General features: G+C 38.7%; 1 protein-coding gene across 14 annotated transcripts in view; it reads right to left on the bottom strand.

Annotated features, from left to right (window-relative positions):
• Positions 1-8,946: 8,946 nt before the first annotated feature.
• Positions 8,947-25,100, bottom strand: part of LOC124127664 (transmembrane protein 68-like) — a 107,134-nt gene continuing 90,980 nt past the window's right edge. For 4 of the 14 annotated variants that reach the window (XM_048399813.1, XM_048399815.1, XM_048399816.1 and 1 more), the window contains 4 exons: positions 24,538-24,601; positions 19,200-19,275; positions 16,902-16,965; positions 8,947-13,808 (listed from right to left, as the gene is read on the bottom strand). In XM_048399813.1, coding sequence (XP_048255770.1) covers positions 13,704-13,808; positions 16,902-16,965; positions 19,200-19,275; positions 24,538-24,601 — 309 coding nt within the window. In that variant the 3' untranslated portion in view covers positions 8,947-13,703. The remainder of the gene's footprint in view (positions 13,809-16,901; positions 16,966-19,199; positions 19,276-24,537; positions 24,602-25,100) is intronic. The other 10 variants (XR_007222222.1, XR_007222224.1, XR_007222217.1 and 7 more) reach the window with 10 other exon arrangements.

Genomic DNA, 25,100 nt, shown 5'->3' with positions numbered 1-25,100 from the left:
GTCAAATGGGATGCTGATTTTAAAAGCTGGAGAAAAGGATGTAAAGCTTTTCATGAACTTGGCAGTTACACTTGGATTTGCACTCGTAGATATAACAGTAATCAAGACATCAGCACAGGGAGTTAAATTACCCGATTTAGTTCCCTATAAAGAGTTGTGCATCCATCTTGATCAGATAAGCAGGACGGATAATATTCAACTTGAAAGTCCTTCAACTCTACTCAGATCTATTCCAGTCAAAGAAGAAAAATATAATAGTGGTAGAACGGACTCTTTCTCATTATTACAATATAAAAAATTAAAGCGTTGTATTATTTCAGACCTCAAAATTTCTGTATTAGATGTAAAACACCAACCTCTACATATCGGATACTTAAGTGTAACACTCCATATTATAAATAATGGTTGATTCCATATTTGAGTTATAATATAGTATCTTTGTATATTTAATATGTTTGTCACACTCCCCGGAATAACAAATGGTCAGTCTGTTCAACTGCTTCATACTATGGATAACTCGGATGGACAACTTGAAGTCGCCCTATGTGATGTAACGTAGAGGTGGACCAATATATGTTTTGCGAGAAGAAATACTCAGTTATGGATAAGTGGAGACGGGCACCCTATACCTGATGGGTATTACAGCGTATGCTCACTCAATGATGATTTTTTTAAGCCTTTGGGAGTTAGTCTCACACAAAATGAGTCGAATGGGATGCTGATTTTAAGCGCTGGAGAAAATCAAGTAGTTCTTGTCGAGTGCTTAGCAGATACACTTGGATTTGTAATAGGAGACGAAAAAGTAGCAATAATAATACCACCCAACAAAACAGTGCATGGAGATAAATTGTCCGATTTAGTTCCCTATAAAGAGTTGTGCATCCATCTTGATCAGATAAGCAGGACGGATAATATTCAACTTGAAAGTCCTTCAACTCTGCTCAGAGCTATTCCAGTGAAAGATGAAAAATATAATAGCGGTAGAACGGACTCTTTCTCATCATTACATTATAAAAAATTAAAGCGTGGTATTATTTCAGACCTCAAAATTTCTGTATTAGATGTAAAACACCAACCTGTACATATAGGATACTTAAGTGTAACACTCCATATTATAAATAACCGTTGATTCATCAGGCCCTGGAACGCTCAGACAATGTAATACAATTGCGCTTTCCGATCTCGGAGACACAGAAGGATTCGGTACACCCCGTACCGATGGCAAGTTATACCTTTACACTTACAAGATAATGTATACAAGTGGAAAGAAGTTACATTCACAGGTAATCTAGGAGATTTAAGCAATGTCGACGTTAGTAGACTCCATAAAAACACTTCGTACAATCTTATTCTCAACGATGATAATAAATGGACTATGGTTGAAGCAAACATCGAGTGGCTACTGAATATCGTCATTACCCCACCGTATGTGATGACGGGTAAGGCACATAATATAACTAAGATAATAAATAGTGGGATCATACTCGCGGCTTATATCCCATCAAAACGAAAAAGTGTGTTAGTCACCCCCCTGCCAGAAAACCCAGGTCATATGTTATATAGTCGTCCGGCAGTAAAAAATGTTAGTTTAAATTTGGTTACTGAATTCAATGATATTAAACAGAACTTGAGTGCAATACCTAATATTTCTACGCTTAATATTGAAGTCTTGTTCGGAGATGCATCGGTAGATGCCTTCGAAATATTACCAGGTCTATCGATTAAATGGCTCAAGAAACACAAGGGTCAACGTTGCAGTATTATTCATATTGGAGCATCACCCGTTGCAACCCTTGAGGGGGTCCAAATTATTAAAAGTGGTAGTATTTCTCTTACTAAGATATTCATGCCGTATAATTTTCATTTGATAAGGTTGATGTATACTCTCAAAACATTTAAGCAAGACCAATTAAAGACTATTGTATGATCGTAATATACACTATGAGTTTATATCCGGCACTAGACGAGGCATCTGAAAAGATGGATACTGTTGATGGATTTAGATTACATCAATAAGCGACATAAAACATCGAATAGAAAAGGAGAGGGAGTTTAGACTTGGATTGTATAAAAAGTATCGCAGAGCCGTGAATGCTCTCGACGGAGTTGACACCGCGCTTGTAACAGCTGGCATGGGACTCGGTGTAGCCGGTGTTGGTTTATTATCAACTATAATCGCTGCGCCTATGGTACTTGGCATGGAAATAGCGGCTGGAGTCTCAGGACTGGCAGGAATAGCGATAAAATTCATTTCTGGTAGGTTGCAAAAGAAAGCATTAAAACAAAATAATATTCGGATACTCACCGAAGCAAAGTTGAACAGCATTGAGGATCATATTTCAACAGCAATCATTATGGCTGATTGTAAGATATCCGAGGAGGAGTTTCGTTTAGTTTTGTCAGAACTCGCCAAATACAACGCAATGAAGCAGGAGATTCGATCTAATTCTCATAAGACCAGTGGTATTAGCGAAGACGAGAAAAAAATGTTCATAGAACAGGGGAGACAACAAGCGCGTCAATTATTCCGTGCCAAAACCAAAGAACTGGTTGGAGATTAAAAATAGATTGCTTACTATCATTAGATCACATTTAGAAGAATGCTTACAAAAATATATAATAATGGAATTTATGCTCAAGGACAAAATTATCAAATGTAGAGAATTACCACAAGGTATATATTATATCAGTGATGTCAAACCAACCAAATACGGTCACCAATTGTTTCTTACCAATTACCAAGAAGAATATACAGTCTGGTCTCCTAGTAAAATGAACGAAGAACTTAGTAAAAATGTTGAATATCACTTCGTTAGAAATAATGGTATACGTATGAATAAATATAATAGAGAATATTTTCATTACAATTTAGCTTAGTCTCATCATCGTTTTTGTACTAATGGTAGCATTGATTGACTCAAGGTAGTGGTGAGCTAGAGTCAATTTAACTTAATCTTATGACTATCGTTGAATCGCATCAGCGTTTTGGCATAAAAAATTCCATCTGTAGTGGTGGTATAGGTATATAAATCTGGCTCCAGTGGAGTTGCGGCAGAACCCCTATTACCTATGCTACTCGTCTACACTCACCAAATAAACCATCAACCTTTCCTCTGCTGACCAACCTCGCTCTTGACTCATCTCAACAATTATCCACCCAAACCTGTCAAGTCATTTCCACTACACTCTACGACCATTAAACCTGCGCTTTTCCGCATCATCAGCCGCCCCCTCAAACTGCAAACAAACAGAGACACACACTTCACCAGTCCAAACCTCACTCAATACCGTATTAAGAGCCGACATCAGAAACACCACCAAACCCCAAGAACCTACCTGAATGTGCAGTTCATGAAATTGAAGGTAACTGTGGAAAATCCTATGTAGGTGAAACATTCCGTCCCATCAACATCAGCATCAATGAGCACAAAACTTCAACCGTCAAATCAGACAATACCATCGCCTCTAGAAGCCATCAATCAACAGATTTCAACTATTTCATCCCACCCGCCTACTTTGAACTCATTAAGCAATAGCTCCATCTCCTTTATCCATAATTACAACCATGCCTACTTAAACCTGTGTAATTGGCTTCCTCATCATGTGAAGATACCAGACTCAAAAGGTACTGAAGTCAGACAGAAAAACATAAGTCCTTTCCGTCCATACTCTCAGAAAATAAGATGTGAAATATTTCATGCCTAAATGAAAAAAAAAGGCTTGAAAATTATTATGCCAAATTTGGCTTCTTCTTTCTTTGTTATTAAATAAAATAAAATCTTCTAATGTAAAAGGGGCCAAAGTGGGACTATGGTATTTTTGACTCTCGCATGTTGAAGCACATAAATATGTTTGATAAGTACTAAATAGTTTTACGGGTTCGTAAAAAAACTGCATGCGTACCAACAACAGGCTGGCTTTATTATAATGTGTGTAAGTGCCATAATCCTATGCATAAAACACTCTCAGTAAATCTATCTTATACATTATGATAACTTTTATGTTGATGAATACAATGGATAAAGTTATTTTCGCCAATAACCAATGTCAAACAAATCAGGGTTATACAGCAAGAATCTTTCGGGATTACTCTGTCTATACTTTTGACTTTGGTCCTTATGGAATTAGACATTGGCCCTTTGTCAAAATTTTAATTAACAATAACATTGAAAATGTGCGTTGAAACATCACCATAAATATATAGGATATTGGGCCATGCTAAAGCTTTCAAAACATAACAAAAAAGGTTTCTGGTGTCTTATTGTGTTCTCTGTCCATTAATGTTGTTACAATATTATCCGTCTGGTGTTACTGTTAACCCTAATCTTTTTGAAGTATGTAAATTGTTGTTAGTGTTAACCCTACACTTACCATATATAATTCTGTACCATGCTCAGTCTCACGTGACAACGGTATGAGGATTTACACCGAAACGTTATAATAGTAAATTAAAGAAGTTGTTATCCATAAATTGTGTCTTCTTTGTGACCACTGACATTAGGTTGCTTGCTAAAATACAAAGTTTGCGTTAGGTTGGGGGCAGATGAATTCTGGAGTGTGGCAGCAGTAAGACCTGACTAGCAAGTCATCATCTGCAACTACCACTCACTGCACTACAGGTTCTAAGTGTACGATTATTGTGTTTTCTGAGTTCATTGCGGATTTTGGTAAAGGTGCAAGTGACGATGTTGTCGAGTACATTTCAACGTGTGATGCGTGTCAGGATATACGTACCTTTGCAGCATCCAGTCAAACTAAATGACACAGCCTCCTCCCATAGCAGCATGGGTCTGTCGTCGGGCCTCTCACTGTCACAACATGGGTAATTGGAAAGTGCAACATCAGATGCAGTTCTGCAATGCCGGTGTTTGTACCGACTGTACACCGTGTGGATAATAAGTCAAGGTTAACGATGGACGGTGGAACCCCGTTTATCCAGACGGATTTGTAACAGTCGTGCAGATTACTGAATTTTGACCAGTCGGGTACGAAACCAACCATGTTGGAAAATACAACATACACTAGTATACATATGAATTTATATGACCTTTCTGCTATCCTTTCTAGTGAACAAAACGGGTTATATGGTGTTTCTGTGGTCTGTTGTTGAGTCTAACATGGAACTTTTTAAAACCACCTGTGACCCCAAAACCAGTGGTCCAACTTTGTCCAGATTTATTATATACTATGTTGAACACTCACAACTCCCAAGACTTAGGGGAAACAATTACAACATGGTTCCTGACAACGACATTATTTTAACCTATTGCTCCTCAATCGCTCATCCGTCAAAATTAGCAGATTGTAGTATCGTCACGTGCCAGTCACGTTTTTCTTTGACTAAGGTCATAGGTCAGGTACTATGGCAGAAAATTTGGATTAAAGATAATCAGTGTATTATTCACATAACGTCGTTGGCAATGTTCTCTTCTGAACCTCCCTGTTGAAAGGCATCTAAATTTCCCCTATATGGTTTCCATACCTGCTACATCAAACAATGGTCCGACGTAAATTCACCTATGATATGCATACAAACATTGAAAGTTTGCAGTATGTATAAACATTGTACTGTGCACATTTTCTTTTGTCAGAAGTAACGCCACTTGGCGAGTATATTCGTTTTTCAGTTTTTCTTTATCTGACTCTTGATTAAATACAGTTGTCAACATACTGAAAGAAGTTGTTGTTTTGGTTTGTTGTTGTTGTTTTTTTTGTTTTTTTGTTGTTTTTTTTTGGGGGGGGGGGGGGGGGGGGGGGGGCTCAAATGGAGTTTTATCGTCACTTGTCATTCAAGAGCTTGTGGTCTGATTGTGTCCAAATGTTTGTTGTGTATGTCCGCTGTGAATACCAAGTGTATAGAAAACTTCCAGACTTTCATTTTTCCGACATAAATTTTCTTGCAGATAACTTAGATTCAGTATCTGCAAGAAAATTCAAGAACTACTATATAAGTATAAAGGTATATAAGTGAAAAGATTTCTTCTTGTGTGTCCCCGATCCCCCGTTAGCGGAGGCAGTGGAGACTGTTTTGTAATGCATTTTATTGACACTGTTTATTGCCCTGCCAATAACGGAGGGCCAGGTTTAAAATAAAGCAATAACCTTTGTAGTTTATTTTTGAAAGCCGATTACAATAAATGTATGAGTTTTGTTGCGAAAGGGGAAGTGACAAGTAAAGCCATAAACTGGAGTACCATTAACTTTGGAACTTAGCTGGAGCCACGGAATTTTTAATCTTGATGACTGTTGCTTGAGGGACGAGTTCTTTGTGATGAGTTCCTTTTTACTGCAAACTACAAGCATACGTTTACAAATAAAGCTTCAAACAAACAGTTACATATGTATTTGTTTGACTTTACACCAGATCCTTCGTCCCAGTGAACGGTGTTTTGTAACGTATTTTATCGACGCTTCTTCTGCATTACACTGGTGGAGGATCAGGTGTTGAAGAAAGTAAAAACCTTGAGGTTTTCTCAATTTTATTTTTGAGAATCTATAATTGTAAACGTATGTTGTTTATTGGTATATTGGATGTTTATAACGTCACTCTAAACATTGTTCTAGTCATTTGACGGCATGTCAGCATAATGTTGGAGGTAAACCCTAAGTGATGCATATCTCTAGAGTTTACTACCTTGGTGAAACCCTTGAGCACCGGTATGGTGCTGGCAAACATAGAAACATAGGGACGAACCGGGATTCGAACACAATCATAGGTATTTGGTGTGCCCAATGGACGTTACTATGGGAAGCGAATTGCTGCGCCTTAGACCACTGGGCTACCCGTTCCCCCTTGTTGGTAAAGAGGAAGTGACAATTTACACCTCATAACGGGAATTACTTTTAACTTTGTACTTTACCCACCTACAGTCTTGGAATTTTCAAGTTTGCTGACTGGGCTTGATGGGTGGGTTCTTTTGGCTTGAGGTTCACACGCTATTTATAAACAGGAAGTGAGACACTTAAAGCCAGAAGTACAAATAGCTTTGCCATATACTAGTTACAGAGACGGGACTTTCATTTGGCAGACATCCATTTTCGGGTACTTGAAGTGACCTCATTCAAACAGGAAGTACTAATCACTAAGTGACAAAGTAGGCTACAGTCACAATACTTTCTCGTTTGAAGTTCTAATGTTTTCCAAAACCACAAGTGAGCGGAAGTATTACCTTTGTAATAAACTGAGCTAGAAACAATGGGAATTCTTTTGATTTACTACTACTACTACTACTACCATTAGAGTAAAAAACTGATTGGCATCGTCGTCCCTTGAAAGCAATCAAATCCCTAATTGTGGCGAGGGGAATGTTCACCAACTCTGCCTGCAGTGCTTGTGCCAACTGTCTGAGGTTCTGTGGTTGTTGTTGACGTGCTCGCAGTCGTTGATCCAGTGCATCCCATAAATCTGGAGACCTTTAGGTCCATGGCAGGACCTGGATGTTGTGATTCCTGAAAGAGGTTGTTGTCAGGCGGTATGGGGTCGGGCGATTTCTGGTTGGAAAGTGATGTTCGCTTGTTGCATAATGGGAAGGTCTTGTGGACGAATAATGTCATCCATGTAAAGTTGTGCTGTTAAATTCCCTAGAACTTTCACCAAGTCTGTTCTACCAGTGTAGGAGATAGCAGCCCACATAATAACACTATCACCACCAAATCTGTCCACTTCCTGTATGCAGTTTCGTGCATAACGTTCCCGCGACACCTGTAAACACGACCTCTATCATAAAACGTGGTAAAATCTTATAAAAAAACCGTGACCCATCACTAAATCAAACTTGTCTCCATCACAGTTGTGGCCATACTCTGCGACTGACATCACTGCAGACGATGCAGGTCTGTCAAAATGACACCTCAAACAGGTCGTCCGTCAGCCGAAAGCCTTCAGCCCGTAAACAGTTCCACATGGACTGGGCTGACATCCTACGCAATCCAGGTGTTGCCGTACTGGTTGACTGTGGCCGTGGTGGTTCTTTCACGTATGTGAGTGAGTGAGTGAGTGAGTATGGTTTTACGCCGCTTTTAGCAATATTCCAGCAATATCAGGGCGGGGGACACCAGAAATGGGCTTCACACATTGTACCCATGTCGGGAATCGAACCCGGGTCTTCGGCGTGACGAGCGAACGCTTTAACCACTAGGCTACCCGACCGCCCCTTTTCACGTAAGTGAATCTGTCCTGTGCTCATGTAGTGATACATGGTCCATGGGATCTTGGAAGGTCCTGTGTGTCTGTAAACGTTTCCAGTCTTGTAATGGTGCTTGGTGCAACCTGGAAAAACCTGGCTACAGCTGAAGACGATTCTCCTGTTGCAGTCGGCCGATGGCATTGTGATTCCATCAGATATGGCATTTTTTTGCAGTTCACTTGTAAGATTGTGATGGCATGAAAATGAAAACCCAATGTTTTTAGAGCCCAATAAGTGGTGTTGCATGTGCGTGTTTTGGCACCAGGCTCTCACATGGTTGTTTTGAATCGTTTCACAAATTCTGCTGTACCACATTCTTTCATCACAAATCAATCCCAATCCATGTAGAAATGCCCAATTCATTTTTGGTATTAATTTTGTAAGGATGTTGGCAACATTCTGTCAGATATTTACGATTTTACTACTTTAGCGTTTCCTTTTCTTGCTGAGTATATTGTTATTGTAAAAGTATGTTTTTGTTGCTGAGTGACAAAGCCTTAACCATTGACGTGGTACCATGGTCAAGTACCATGGTCGGTATGGCTATGGACACTCATGTCTTCAGGGTATATTTATGGTTTTCTTAAACTTGAAATGATTTACTTAAAACAGAATCATCAGTCTTGTACTTTCTGATTTGAATTATGATCAGTTCTGTGTCAGTTTGAATACTAGTGATGATGCCAGTTGCAAATGTGGAAAAAACTCAAAGGACATTCTATTTTGTCATTCATTGTAATTTGTATGAAAAACATAAGTGTTTTGTTAAACCATTTTTTAATGTGATGTTTACACAATATACAGATTTCCCATTGAATGAGAGACAAGTTGCATTACCAAGAAACGGATGTTCATAAGGAATATGAATAACTCATTTCAACACATTATTTATGAGACTGTATCATAGGAAACCCAGAGGGACTAATTCCACATTACTTGGGAAACCCCTGGGAATTCTCAAGCATGAATAAATACAGAACCATTGTAATGATCACTGACACTAAAATCATTTTTACTTGCACTGAGTTTTTGACTGCATGTCTGTGATAGAATATCCTCTCTACTTCACATCCTTGTGAACAAAATGAAGGAGTCGACTAATCCCTGCATAGATTGATAGACAACAGTATTCAATTAATGAATTCACTTCTGCACCTATCCGACACATATTTATAATCACCTTTAAATGATAGGTTTATTCAGACAATGAGAACCAACACCTTATGGTCCCCCTATCAGTGAAAACACTTGGGAAATCTCTCTTGTTGCATTGATTTGACCTTTGCACTTAACTTTGCTCCTACATTTTCTCAAATGCATTTCCTCACACTGTAAACATCACCTGAGGAACCACTGGACCAATGTAGCTGAAACCTCACATGCGTGTTCCTACCAATGAAGCTGAAACCTCACATGCGTGTTCCTACCAATGTAGGTGAAACCTCACATGCGTGTTCCTACCAATGAAGCTGAAACCTCACATGCGTGTTCCTACCAATGTAGGTGAAACCTCACATGCGTGTTCCTACCAATGTAGCTGAAACCTCACATGCGTGTTCCTACCAATGTAGCTGAAACCTCACATGCGTGTTCCTACCAATGAAGCTGAAACCTCACATGCGTGTTCCTACCAATGTAGGTGAAACCTCACATGCGTGTTCCTACCAATGAAGCTGAAACCTCACATGCGTGTTCCTACCAATGAAGCTGAAATCTCACATGCTTGTTCCTTCCAATGTAGCTGAAATCTCACATGCGTGTTCCTACCAATGTAGCTGAAACCTCACATGCTTGTTCCTACCAATGTAGCTGAAACCTCACATGCGTGTTCCTACCAATGAAGCTGAAACCTCACATGCGTGTTCCTACCAATGTAGCTGAAACCTCACATGCGTGTTCCTACCAATGAAGCTGAAACCTCACATGCTTGTTCCTACCAATGAAGCTGAAACCTGACATGCTTGTTCCTTCCAATGTAGCTGAAACCTCGCATGCGTGTTCCTACCAATGTAGCTGAAACCTCACATGCTGATTCCTTCCAATGTAGCTGAAACCTCACATGCTTGTTCCTACCAATGAAGCTGAAACCTCACATGCTTGTTCCTTCCAATGTAGCTGAAATCTCACATGCTTGTTCCTTCCAATGTAGCTGAAACCTCACATGCTTGTTCCTACCAATGAAGCTGAAACCTCACATGCTTGTTCCTTCCAATGTAGCTGAAACCTCACATGCTTGTTCCTACCAATGTAGCTGAAACCTCACATGCTTGTTCCTACCAATGAAGCTGAAACCTCACATGCGTGTTCCTACCAATGTAGCTGAAACCTCACATGCGTGTTCCTACCAATGTAGCTGAAACCTCACATGCTTGTTCCTTCCAATGTAGCTGAAACCTCACATGCGTGTTCCTACCAATGTAGCTGAAACCTCACATGCTTGTTCCTACCAATGTAGCTGAAACCTCACATGCTTGTTCCTACCAATGTAGCTGAAACCTCACATGCGTGTTCCTACCAATGAAGCTGAAACCTCACATGCTTGTTCCTTCCAATGTAGCTGAAACCTCACATGCGTGTTCCTACCAATGTAGCTGAAACCTCACATGCTTGTTCCTACCAATGTAGCTGAAACCTCACATGCTTGTTCCTACCAATGTAGCTGAAACCTCACATGCGTGTTCCTACCAATGAAGCTGAAACCTCACATGCGTGGTCCTACCAATGAAGCTGAAACCTCACATGCTTGTTCCTTCCAATGTAGCTGAAACCTCACATGCTTGTTCCTACCAATGTAGCTGAAACCTCACATGCGTGTTCCTACCAATGTAGCTGAAACCTCACATGCGTGTTCCTACCAATGTAGCTGAAACCTCACATGCTTGTTCCTACCAATGTAGCTGAAACCTCACATGCGTGTTCCTACCAATGTAGCTGAAACCTCACATGCTTGTTCCTACCAATGTAGCTGAAACCTCACATGCTTGTTCCTACCAATGTAGCTGAAACCTCACATGCTTGTTCCTACCAATGTAGCTGAAACCTCACATGCTTGTTCCTACCAATGTAGCTGAAACCTCACATGCGTGTTCCTACCAATGTAGCTGAAACCTCACATGCGTGTTCCTACCAATGTAGCTGAAACCTCACATGCTTGTTCCTACCAATGTAGCTGAAACCTCACATGCTTGTTCCTACCAATGTAGCTGAAACCTCACATGCGTGTTCCTACCAATGAAGCTGAAACCTCACATGCGTGTTCCTACCAATGAAGCTGAAACCTCACATGCGTGTTCCTACCAATGAAGCTGAAACCTCACATGCTTGTTCCTACCAATGTAGCTGAAACCTCACATGCTTGTTCCTATCAATGTAGCTGAAACCTCACATGCGTGTTCCTACCAATGTAGCTGAAACCTCACATGCTTGTTCCTACCAATGTAGCTGAAACCTCACATGCTTGTTCCTACCAATGTAGCTGAAACCTCACATGCTTGTTCCTACCAATGTAGCTGAAACCTCACATGCTTGTTCCTACTAATGTAGCTGAAACCTCACATGCGTGTTCCTACCAATGTAGCTGAAACCTCACATGCTTGTTCCTACCAATGAAGCTGAAACCTCACATGCTTGTTCCTACCAATGTAGCTGAAACCTCACATGCTTGTTCCTTCCAATGTAGCTGAAACCTCACATGCTTGTTCCTTCCAATGTAGGTGAAACCTCACATGGGTGTTCCTACAAATGTAGGTGAAACCTCACATGCTTGTTCCTACCAATGTAGCTGAAACCTCACATGCGTGTTCCTTCCAATGAAGCTGAAACCTCACATGCGTGTTCCTTCCAATGAAGCTGAAACCTCACATGCTTGTTCCTTCCAATGTAGCTGAAACCTCACATGGGTGTTCCTACAAATGTAGGTGAAACCTCACATGCTTGTTCCTACCAATGTAGCTGAAACCTCACATGCGTGTTCCTTCCAATGTAGCTGAAACCTCACATGCGTGTTCCTACCAATGAAGCTGAAACCTCACATGCTTGTTCCTTCCAATGTAGCTGAAACCTCACATGCGTGTTCCTACAAATGTAGATGAAACCTCACATGCGTGTTCCTACCAATGTAGCTGAAACCTCACATGCTTTTTCCTACAAATGTAGGTGAAACCTCACATGCTTGTTCCTACCAATGTAGCTGAAACCTCACATGCGTGTTCCTACCAATGATGTTTACAGTGCAAGGAAACCTCACATGCGTGTTCCTACCAATGTAGCTGAAACCTCACATGCTTGTTCCTACCAATGTAGCTGAAACCTCACATGCTTGTTCCTACCAATGTAGCTGAAACCTCACATGGGTGTTCCTACCAATGTAGCTGAAACCTCACATGCGTGTTCCTTCCAATGTAGCTGAAACCTCACATGCGTGTTCCTACCAATGTAGGTGAAACCTCACATGGGTGTTCCTACCAATGTAGCTGAAACCTCACATGCTTGTTCCTACCAATGTAGCTGAAACCTCACATGGGTGTTCCTACCAATGTAGATGAAACCTCACATGGGTGTTCCTACCAATGATGTTTACAGTGCAAGGAAACACATTTTGAGAACATGTAGGAGCAAAGTTCAAAGGTCAAAACATAAAACATTGCAAAAATCTGACATGTATGTTGAGGCCCACTTCTAACTACACTCATACCAAATTTCATTACATTTAGAACAAAAATTACTGAGTAATCGCATAAAAAGTTGTTGATTCACACCTCTTGAACAAACTGGCCTGTCATTATTGGTGGGAACATGTGCAGTTTGTTACATTGGTCAAGGGATTTCTGAGAAGGACAAGTAAGCCATGAAATAAGCTCACTTGACTTTCAGTCAGGTGTGCCTAAAATGTGGGAAAATTTATACATTGGATGACAATCATTATCATATGAGGAGAAATGGGCACAATGAATGTGTGGATCAGACCAGTCCCTGCTACCAGTGTTAAGCTACAGAAAACATGATCTTCTTTATAAATTTTCCTTGGCTTTGTAAATTTATATTTTTGGTGATATTTTCTAGTGGCCTACAGTCAGCACAGTCAGCACAGTCTTCCTTTCTGTTTTTAGGCCTGAGTAGTATCCTTGTTCCTATCCCTGGATGCCTTATGTTCCTTGTGTACGTATATAGATTCTATGAGATTGTCATTATGTGACGTAGTTGGGCAGTTAAGTTTTGGATAACAGGTGCGAGAGGGATGGTGTGTTCCAAAAGGCCGAGTCCATTGTATCTCTGTTTCTTATTGTCAGTTGGACCTGTTGATTGAAATGTACAGAAGTGGAATAAATGTACAGACAATTGTATCCTATGTTCCAGGATAATTTCTACAGCTTTTTCTACCAACATCAAGAGTTATTTGGATAACAATAGCCAAGCAGGAAATCACAGTCCATTAATTAGTAAGAGCAAAGACATTCATTAAACACACAAAAATGTTGACTTTATACACCTAAAAATATAAATATTCCTTTTGAAGGGTCAACTCTTTTTTATCTTCCATGGCATTCTGTCTAAAAGTGCTTTGACAACACTTCCAGGCACCTGCTGATGACGTTTGATCAGTGCCTCTACAGCCCTCTGGACCTGCAACACGTACAACAGGGGGCTAGCATCTCACAACACCGTCATTCACTAATAATAACATATTACCTTGTCAATATCCACCAATTTGGAGGACTGTATATAATTTACATGTATTTACACATTTGAAATCCATACACAAGGCAAGATGGACAGAGCCTGGTTTAGAAGGGGATTGAAAACAGAACATATGTGCTGGACACCACAACAAAGTTTTAAGACTTGCACACAGAGAACAAAAATATTCTTGTGAGCTTTAATTATTTGTTGACATCGTCTATGGGTGGCCATTCGGCCATTAGTAACATTTAATACTTTATTTGTAACATTTGACCATTATTGCATACTTTTGTCCTTTATTTCAACTTTTTATTTTTGGACCGCGGGCCACCCATAATCGTCGCCTTGCAGTTCAATATACTTGTTCAATTTTACCTTTAGGGCAGTTATCCCAGTGTTTTTTGGAGGGTTAAATCCTGGTGAGATTGGTAAGATTCCTAAAATTAGTTACATCTCTAGCCACACAAGTGTTTTTTTCACATTTGAGTGAGTGAGTGAGTGAGTGAGTGAGTGAGTATGGTTTTACGCTGCTTTTAGCAATATTCCAGCAATATCATGGCGGGGGACACCAGAAATGGGCTTTACACATTGTACATTGACGAGCAAACGCTTTAAACCACTAGGCTACCCGACCGCCCTTTTCACATATGAAACAACAGATGGTAGTTACAAGGATTCTGGTTTACTCTTCGGATCCAGTGATCCAGGTCTCATCACTTGTCACTAGCCTTGAATGAAATGGGTTGCATTTATCTCTCTCTCTCTCCAAGTTGAAATTCTCTATTTAACTGTAGTATATGATGGGGCAGCCTCCTTAAATACAGCATTCAACTGTTCATTAATATTCTTTGGCAATTGACCCTCTAGGTAAACATTTGGATGACTGCACTGGATACCTCCAAGTTAAGGTCAATTAACAGTTATAAACCCTTAGTGACGCCATCCTGAAATATTTATGGGACCTTGTTTTCACAGAATAGCCTCTTTGCAGGGTTTTTCTACAGAATATCCTTCTGTTCAGGGCTATTCTACAGGGAATCCCCCTTGGCCTTCCAGAGGGAACACCTGTAAAGTGGGTTTGACATATTTTGAATGTTCTTAGTTAGACATATATTTTACTATTGAACACAATCTATAGAACACACATTACCATGCTAACTTACGGAAATGTGCAGACTGATGCAAACTCATACAACATGCACTAAGTCATTGCCTATATTTCAATGGGATCAAACTTTGAAACTTTGATTATAGCCGAGTAGGGCTGCAACGATACAGGAAGGACACGATACGATACGCATCTCGATATTCTGGTCACGATGCGATACGTATCTCGATACGCAAAAAAACACCAAAAAAACAAGACTTAATGCATGTCAAGATTGAACCTTTCATGATTTTGGAACAGTCAAAATTATTTTATAATAACAAGACTACTGAAGTTGTTCAGCTTCAAAGTGGAACTTTCTCTAACTTTCCTTCAATTCAAAGTTCAAACACCAGAAAATAATTAATGTACTCCACCAGTGATACAACTTCAAAGAATTTTGATGCAATGGTCGAAGAAATTGTATCTGAAATTATTGTTTTATCAGGAATAATATATTCCAATATCGTGTTACCTTAGTTGCAGCTTTTACTATATATATATTAAAAATTATAGAACCACAAGTGTAGCATTTTGTTACTGGTGATTGCTGTTGCAGGATATTTTTACGTATGGAACAATTTGACCAGTCACCCTAGGGATTTCCCGGGCTACAGGTATTTTGATTGCGAAAAACGTTATGTTGACATATATTAGCCAAAGTATGGCATTTGTAATATATGTATCCGTTCTCTAGCAACTAAAGTTCGTTTCAATGCGGCAAAAGCGGTAATCTGACCGTGGTTGCTGTATCTCTTCACACACGATTTCACCTAACTTAATGAAAACAATATGAAATGAAATTTTGAATAAAATTAATAAAATATATTACAAACACAAGACCAGATATACAATGAACACATTTTAATAACAAGATACTATAATAATTGTATTGAATTGCGTACTTCAGTTCGGATTTGCTGACTGGTATTTTCGGTGTTATGTGCTTGCGGTGATCAGCTGATAATGTTTTTTGAGATGGGGAAAAACATCTGTCGGTGTAAAACCTGAGCTTATTAAAAATGTAAGTACGTTTTTTGGGAGCCATGCATTACCGCGGGCTATAACCAAGTTAGCGGTTTATTGAAAGGCACAATAGTGAGGAAACGCTGTATTTGAGATTTGCGTTCCGTATCGTGGCGTATCGATAAATGGGCCCACGTTTATCGTATATCGTATCGTGGGTCAAGTATCGCGATGCATCGGAATGTCGGTGTATCGTTTCACCCTCACAGCCGAGTGAGTGAACCACTAGTCTACAGAGGTGCTGATAAAATCACAACGCTTTGAAGAGCCTATATCACGAACATGAATGCCAGCAAGATATATATTACACACGTTTCCTAAGGTTCGAAGATGTGTTGGAAACATAAAATTGTTGATAAGAAACACTCTGGCACAGGAAAAACTCACTGGACTGAGGCATGCCAAAATGTGAAAAATTCCGCAATGAGTTAGCAGAACCAAACGGGCTCAAAATTCTTTGATATGACCCTGAGTGACTTACGAGGAAGGTCATCGTCACAGTGAGGGTTATTAGTAAAGTAGAATTTCCATTTTCACTAACATGCCTTTTTTGCTGATAATTATTAGTCTTTTGCATGTAGTGATAATATTTGAATATTTGGAGTGTATGGCAAGTAATGACAATCCCATGATATCAGTGGTAGGTCACTCTGACCTACTTGCAATCAGTATGCTTTTATTTTGCCTAGGGCATATTTTGTTTATATACTGGATAGCCCTTTGCATAGTACTTGTCATGGATATTAAAGGTCAAATACACTCTCAAGGTCATACACTCCAACTGGTTTACGAGATCCGCCGACCATGAAAATCAAGAAAGTAGAACAAAAAACGGGGAAAATATCCGAATTTGTTCCTCCTACCTTTGAAGCAAATGTCTCAGGTGTGTCATCTGATGATGGGTAGAGAGGTTTCCCCAAGTAGGTTCTGCAGGCAATGGAAATACACATATGAACATATTGACACATAAACATACAAACAGAATGCACCTCTGCGGAATAGTTCTTTAATACAATGAACTATGTTTATACCGAACATGCATTTATCGAAATGACGGATATAATGAACATACTTTTTGGTCCCGGACATTTGCTATATATATATACTTATAAAAAAAACTACGGCCCACTAACCAAACCAAAAATTCTCCATCCATCCAAAAAAATCGACAGAGTAATCACTAAACTCCAAACAGGACACACCAACCTAAATAACCACCTAAAAAAATTTAAAAAACACACTACAGGTAACTGCCCACACTGCAAACAACCAGAAACCCCAGAACACGCACTCATCCACTGCACACACTACCTAACACATCGAACCGCATTACAAACCACCCTCAATCTAAACAAGGCTCTAACTCTAGAAGCAATACTAAACCCACAAAATAAACTAGAAAAACTTCAAGGCCTTAGGCGTATTCTTAATAAAAACGGAACTAATAAAACGCATCTAAAAACACAATAACCTACAAAATCAAAATCACATAAACAAACAAACATCCACCATACCCAGCTCCCTTAGTTCTCCTCCCCAATCCCATCGGCATCTATTCCAAATCTCAAAATTCCCAAATTCTATATAAGCAACCCCTAAAACCCCCCCTCTTGGGTTGCACAGACCACTTTTGCCCCTTTCGGAAACACATTAAATGGCCTGGCCGGGCCCGTGTGCGAAATACGCATCAGTCGGAAAGCGCATGTTAAATCTCCAAAGTAAGTAAGTAAGTAAGTAACAACTACGGTTATAACAAATGAACTTAGTGGTCCCTTTGAGTTTGTATTTACCGTAGTTTATTGTATTTGTACTATTATCATAAAGGTAGTCATCATAAACAAGAATATGCAAAATTAAATGACAAAAGTGTCGGCACAACTAAACAGCATGATCATTATGACATAATGATGGGCAACAGAAGATACAAAATCAAGATATGCCCAAGATCCAAGTTGGAAACACTTCAATTTGGCAATTACAGACAGACTTCAAGACAGAATGTTTCACTTCAAGGTGATGTTTACCGTATCTTATCTGTCCTAATAGATAGGAAAAAGCAAACAAGAAACTCTTGTCTTTGTATTACATGCAAAAACAGAAGTGGCCCCATCCATTCTCCAGAAAACCCCAACCATTTTCCGCCAGAATTATGTGCTATGAACTATTTTTACTTTACCATATTGGGCGACAGCTGACCAACTGAGCAGTATGTATCTATCACCTTGGATTCCTAATAGTGTCTAAAGCAGTCCTTTGACTCCAGCTACCAGAAACACAAGTCAAAAGCATTGCTGGTTCCATGACATGATATCGGGTTTGGGAAAACACATGCGTAATGCAGGATAACTTTGAAACAAAGAAATACAGTAATCTACGGTTATAACGAACACACTTATAACAAACTGAGGGATATAACAAACTTACTTTTTTGTCCCGACTATTTGCTGTAGTTATGCTGTATATATGCATAAATAAGTGGTCCCTTTGAGTTTGTTATAACCATAGTTTACTGTATCCATTTTGTTAGCGATAAACATCATCAAGTTTTGATCACATAGTTACAGTTCAGCTATGGTTATTTGGTTATATGAGGCAATGCATGCATCTCAACAACGACAACAACGATTTAAATACATATATATTTCTGTACATTTTCTTCTTTCATTTCTTGCTGGTAATGTATGTACACTGAACACACTGATAAATATAGTCTTTATCAGTCACTTGACTGCCGATCCCAACCCGGACTGTAACCCACGTGATTATAACTCAATGATCATGTTTATCACCAGCAAAATGGCTGTTTCTTGAAAAGTGCACTTTGCAATTTTTGTCATTACTATAAATCACATTCCTTAGAGCTGGCATGGCTTGTTTCCATTGTATAAGTATTAGTACACACGAAGCTAACTTCGTTAATTGATAATCACAATATTTTCTGATTCGATTCAAATGGCGAGGATTATAGCACCAAAATGTAATGACTTTATCTGGAGAGAAGATTGGAATACTTATGACATGTCATCAAGACAAGATGGACAAAAAGCCTACACTACAGATTGCCCACAGCTGGCTTGAGACTGAATGCCAGGTCCTGATCAGGTCACTCCACTTGGGACAGGTGAACATTGCAGGACAGGAGAGGATCAGCTTCAACTTACCTCAGTTTTACTGGAAAAAATCCATAAATAGGAACAAGTGGCAATCTTGTAATCTCATAAAATTTTCTCAAGAGAGCTGAAATAGGAAAACATAGCATTAGGTAGGGCTGTGAAGGAGATGAGATCAAGCAAGGCGGTTTTGGCAAGGGTCACTATTGACCAGTTTGCAGGTTCTTACACAACTTCTCCAATGAATTTGGAAAAATATTTTACTCCTGTTGGTCAATCAGAAGTGGGAAATACCATAGCCAATACTGATTGAAACAGCTGACTTGACGTCCGCCTCACTGCCAAAACTAGTATTTTTTGGAATGTACTCATTCTCAGTCATTGTTAAAAGGGGTTTCGAAAAACAAGAAAGGTGTTTGCAAGAACACTTTTCTGAGTTTGTGTTGCTTTTTTTATTGACAAGTTTTATCTTATGAATCATTATTATCATCTAGTAAAGACTATTTGTTGAAGGAATCCATGTTGGAATTCAAGCTCCTTATTATCTCTTGTTCATTTTTAATATTGTATAAAGATTCTTTCCATGGACTATTTATGTCGGTATTATTTTTCCAGTTGTCAACTGCACTTTTTGTAAAATAGTGTAGACTCTTTCTCTGAACAGAGGATACAAGCCAAAGTATTGCTTATACCTAGATAAAAGGGATGACTGTATGGACAGTTTCAATCAGTGTTATGCCAAGCTGAAGGAATATAATACAGTTGGTTATAACATCTAAGGGTATGATGATGTCCTAACTTAGACATCTTTGTTTGCAAGTCAGTAGTAACAGGTTTTGAATAGGTGAGTTTTCAGAAGACATCTAACAGTTTCTAACTTCTGTGAACCTTGGATTTCATTTAGGAGTGAGTTTCTTACTTAGCACCGGGTCTGTCTTCCCAAAGCATCTGTCAAGTGATGCATGTGATGAGGGTACTGTCAGTAAATGCTTCCTTATTCTCTTGAAGGGTTCTATTCCTGGAAAAGCTCGGTGAGATATGCAGATGCTTGAGAATGGAGTGCTCAGAAAGTAAGAGTCAGTACTTAAAACTTGATTCTGTCCTAAATTTTATGCCAGTGGAGATCCTTCAAAACTGAAGTGATATGTTCTTAATTACAAGTTAAGAAGAATTTTGCATTTTGGAGTTTGAAAATCTGGTGTTTTGGAAGGCTGAGAAGAAGAGAATTACTATTGTTAAGATGAGAAATAGGACAGGCTTGGACAAGCACAGGCAAAGTTTTGGCATTGATGAATTGTCTTATTTGATGTTCCTTATGTTCATAAAGGCACATTTGCAGACATTGCTAACATGCGATTCAACACTGAGTGTAGAATCAAAGATCACTCGAAGGTTTCTTGCTTTCATACTTAAGGAGCATTCTGTGGAATCATCAATGTCCAGAACTTGTCGAAGGTCTTGAATGAGGCAAGTTCTCAATTCTTGAAGCCAGAAAACAGTTTTGAAAGCAGGCAATGAGTCAACGTTTTTCGATAAGTATCCTGTCTGCTCTGGGTAATTTGATAAATCGCAAGTCAGGTCATAGGAGCTCTCAAATCGTCTATATCTTGCTTTTATATAGGCATAGCCCTGGAAACTAACCATGAGAAATGCCTCAAATGAGGTAGTCTGTCCTGGAAGTGAATGAATGTCTGTAGACAAACTCCTCACAGCAGAGCTCTCATAACACTGGGAGAGTAATCAAGGTGTCCAGCGCAGGGACAGAGCTTGCAACCACAACAGCCAAGGGAGATCACTCCATGTATATGAGCTGGCCTGAGCCACTTCCAAAGCTTAAGATTTTACAAGAGTCTAATATTTGCTTCAATCATCCGAAATAAAAACTTACAATATAAACTGCCACATAACACTATGTTTTGTATTAAATAGAGTATCATTTTACAATGTTCTAAATCACCAACATATAAAACATTACAACAAAAGGGCCAGTACAACCACAGTTAAGGGTGTTTTTATATAATGCATGAAATAATTTCTGTGTGTGATTTCACACTTATAGTTCAGGCATGATTCAATTCTCAAACCAAAACAACAGAGCTCCGCACACAGAAGCAGACATCCCATGTGCTGTGCAGAATAACTGGCTTTGGTCATGTTCTTATTAGAGGCACATTGAAGAGAGTAATCGAGCTAAAATTAAAGGGATAGTATACCGATGATTCTTAGTTTTAAATCATGCATGAAATAATTTCTGAGTGTGACACAGTGAAGCTGACAATGCAAGTGATGTGCAGAGTAGGCTGGCTTCAGTCTTGTTTTCTTAATGGAGACAAATTGGAGAGAAAGAGCATGTGTTTTTCTTATGGATGAGTAACAATGAACTAATCTCCAGCTTAATTGGATTGGAAGTCAGTGTCTATCAAAGCCTTGATTACCAAAAAAATGGCTTGGTTATCCCCATGGATGCCACAGGGACATATATGTCCCTCCTCTACAAACCTCACTTTGAAGTCAAATAAAATTCAAAATAAATCACCCACACAAATACACTTCACAGTTTTGAATAAGGTGGGAAATTCCCTGTTCTGTGATATCATCCACTGGCATTTTAGGCCAAGCAAAAGTACTGAAAATGACCTCTGAAAATTAGGTACATTGTAACTGTCTCCATTTTTTACACATTACTAAATCACCACTCACTGCATTATTTACAGCATGTTTTGAGATCTAAATTTCGGATATTTACTCGCGGAAATGAATTTCTAAAATAGCATATTAGTGATCACGGGTATCTGTCTTTTATGAAACACCAATGATCATTCCAAAACGTCTCCAATAACCCTAGAATCGTTTAGAATGTTTTGGAAAATACGCAAAGACAAATGCCGAAGTGAACTTTCTGCCATATTGGATAGTGTTTACAAAATCACGTTTCAGGTACACCGGTTATGAGGCGCCTGTAACATCAGGTATATTTCAACCTTAGCTGCGATACACACATCCTTGAATTCCTCATACATTTTAGAATCAAATGACTAATGGTCTTTGTCACCAATACAAAGTGGCTGGGTGAAATCAAGCAAAATAAGTTAGGTGTGAAAACGAACGCTGTGCTCGAAAAACTGCACTTGTTTGAAATGTAAACAACGCAAAATACAGATTTTACACAGTGTAGCATTTTCTCCTATTTTGAGCTATCCATTCGTCTATTCATCACATTTATGTATATACGATCCCTGAATCAAGGAAAGGTCCCTCGTAAAATCCCACGTACTGTTGACAGTGAACACGCCATTTTGTAAAAGTCGGTCACAGGTAGTGATGTCATATGTCAACATTGTTGTACAAATTTGGTAATTTCTTTGAGGTGAAGGTCCTTGAATGAGAGTGCACACGATCATTGTATCATGCTGTTTACAGTTTCAGTTATGATGTAGATTTTGCATACACAATTAATTTCACTTTGGTTATTTGTCAATGTTCAAAATGATATCATACATAATATAGGCCACAACATGTATGAATGAACCTTTGCTAATCTCCTATTTGTTTGAACATTGTTTACATAACAATTGATAATTGATAGGTTTTTAGTGTCGATTACGATATTTCTTTCCTGGACAAGTGTTACAAGATGAAGTGTAAATGTAACTGCAGCATGTTCATATTTTTAGGGATGTGCAATAGTCAATATTATAAGTTCATATAACCAATGTCCATGAATAGCCATTTCATTACTTTAACAAAATGGATAATATTTTTCATTAAAATATATGCACACATTTCTGAAAGAATTGTCTTGGTCTTGGAATTGTTTTTTATGTCCTTTGATACACAGAACAGCGATATCTAATGCGTTAGTCACAAACAATTTTCGAATTATTCCTCTCATTTTGCATTATATAATCAATGGGTTCATCCTATTTTCAATACTGTGATCACAGGATATTAAACTGTTTACTTTATTTCTCCAGGAATTGTAAAATGTATAAAAATAAAATCCATGCCAGGTACCCCGTTGGTTCAACCTTATATGATTATCCTGATAATTCTATACCAATAAAGCTTTCTTCGCATCTTTTATTGTATAATTCTGAGACGAGATGAAGAGAAATAATAACATAGTAATGAACAAATATAAGTCCAATATTGAATATAATTTTGGTTATTTTGAAATATTCTTTTGGGTATTTCATTATGTACATTGATGCCAAACAGGTGCGTGTCTTGTCCAATTAAGATACATGATAAACTATCTAATTGTTTACATATTCAAGACATTATTTATTTGGTGAAAGCAGTCATTTTATGTTGTGTCGAAAAAGCGTCAAATTCCGTTTTACACATCGAGATTTTCCATACCATGAACGAAAATTAGGGGAGATATATATTAATCAAAATACCAGTGTCGTCTTTCTCCGATGTTATCAAAGAAATATAACCAGCCATGACGTCATATAGAATGGTGTTATTTTTTTTGTATTTCATTACGTTTGATGACAAGGCTAGTGCCCCATTAATAATGGTGCAACATTAGTCAAATTACACTTACACAATCAGGGGAATGTTGGAATCTAAGGACTAAGTTATAGGTTAGATAGGGCCATCCATTTCTCTATTACCTCTTTTTTATGAAGTACGATTTCATCATTTCTTATGGGTTTTTTTAATAACTAAATGTATACACATCCTTTGAAATTTGTAGTAACCGTTACTTTGCATTTTGTAACCTATAATTGTAGGTATAATTATATAAATACGCCTACCGACAATGATTGAAAAAAGTACTATTCTATGAATATTAGCTTCTGTGGTGATGCGGCCGTCAAACCAGCTGTTTCAATCAGAGGGGGATTATTTTGATCTAATAGCCTCTGACTGACCAATCAGAATTGAGTAATTTCCAAATTCATGGTGGAATTTAACATGACTGCCAGGTTAGTTATTAGGGTGTGTAAGTATCAATGTAAACAAGCTTTAGTCCTCATGATCCACCATAAAAACATTTCCAAAATAACACTGTCAACATAGTAGGCCTAGAGAGCACCCTAATTACCTAGGGCTAATTTTCTAAAACAATAGGTATCAAATATTTAAAATTGTGCAAATCAATGGTATACCATGAACATATGTAAGATAGTATATATATTGGTGCACAAGAAGTGTCTACACAAAGACTGCGCTAAGCATCAGCATGCATAGATGTGTATCAGCATTGCCTCTCATGAGACTACTGACTCTTACCAGCTGATGACCGTGCAGTGTCACACAGCAGAGAAGAAGCCTTGTGCTTCATTGATATGATATGCATTTAATGTAGCAACAACTCAGAGAGGCAGTTGGAAAATTCCAGCAAATTTCCAGTGTAAATTGGAATCAACATACTTACATCTTCCCCAGCCAGGGGTGCGGAAGGCTTCCCGAGAATTCATAGTAAACATTGGAATGACAGGCTGGCAAGAAACAAAAATAATTATTTAGCATTGTCAGTTTCCAGAAAACATCAGTCGAATTCATATTTGAAATTGTTTGGATGAATGGCAACTTTTGTCTAAGTGAGCTTGCATCTATGATTACCGTTACCAAGGATACTGTTTGCAAGTTTTTAAAAAGAAGCAGCTCCTTCATCGTCATGTCCTGAAAGCTCCAGAAATCATTACAAGCAACTGTGCACTTCAAGTCTGATGCTATTAGCAAGTCCCAATCTCAACAAGTAGTATTTGATAGGCATTTAGAAGTTGGAATAGCATGAATACATGACATTCTTATAGATAGCAACTTCTTTTATTCTGTGTCAAGGTGATTGATTAGCTTTGCCACTGTGATGAATCGGTGCGCTGGCCCCTGTGATGGGTCGGTGTGCTGGCCACTGTGATGGGTCGGTGTGCTGGCCGCTGTCCACTGTGATGGGTCGGTGTGCTGGCCACTGTGATGGGTTGGTGCGCTGGCCAC

Source organism: Haliotis rufescens, unplaced genomic scaffold (assembly GCF_023055435.1).
Source record: "Haliotis rufescens isolate VD_foot unplaced genomic scaffold, xgHalRufe1.0.p SCAF_2, whole genome shotgun sequence".
NCBI lineage: Eukaryota > Metazoa > Mollusca > Gastropoda > Lepetellida > Haliotidae > Haliotis > Haliotis rufescens.
This window is presented reverse-complemented; position numbering and strand designations above follow the sequence as displayed.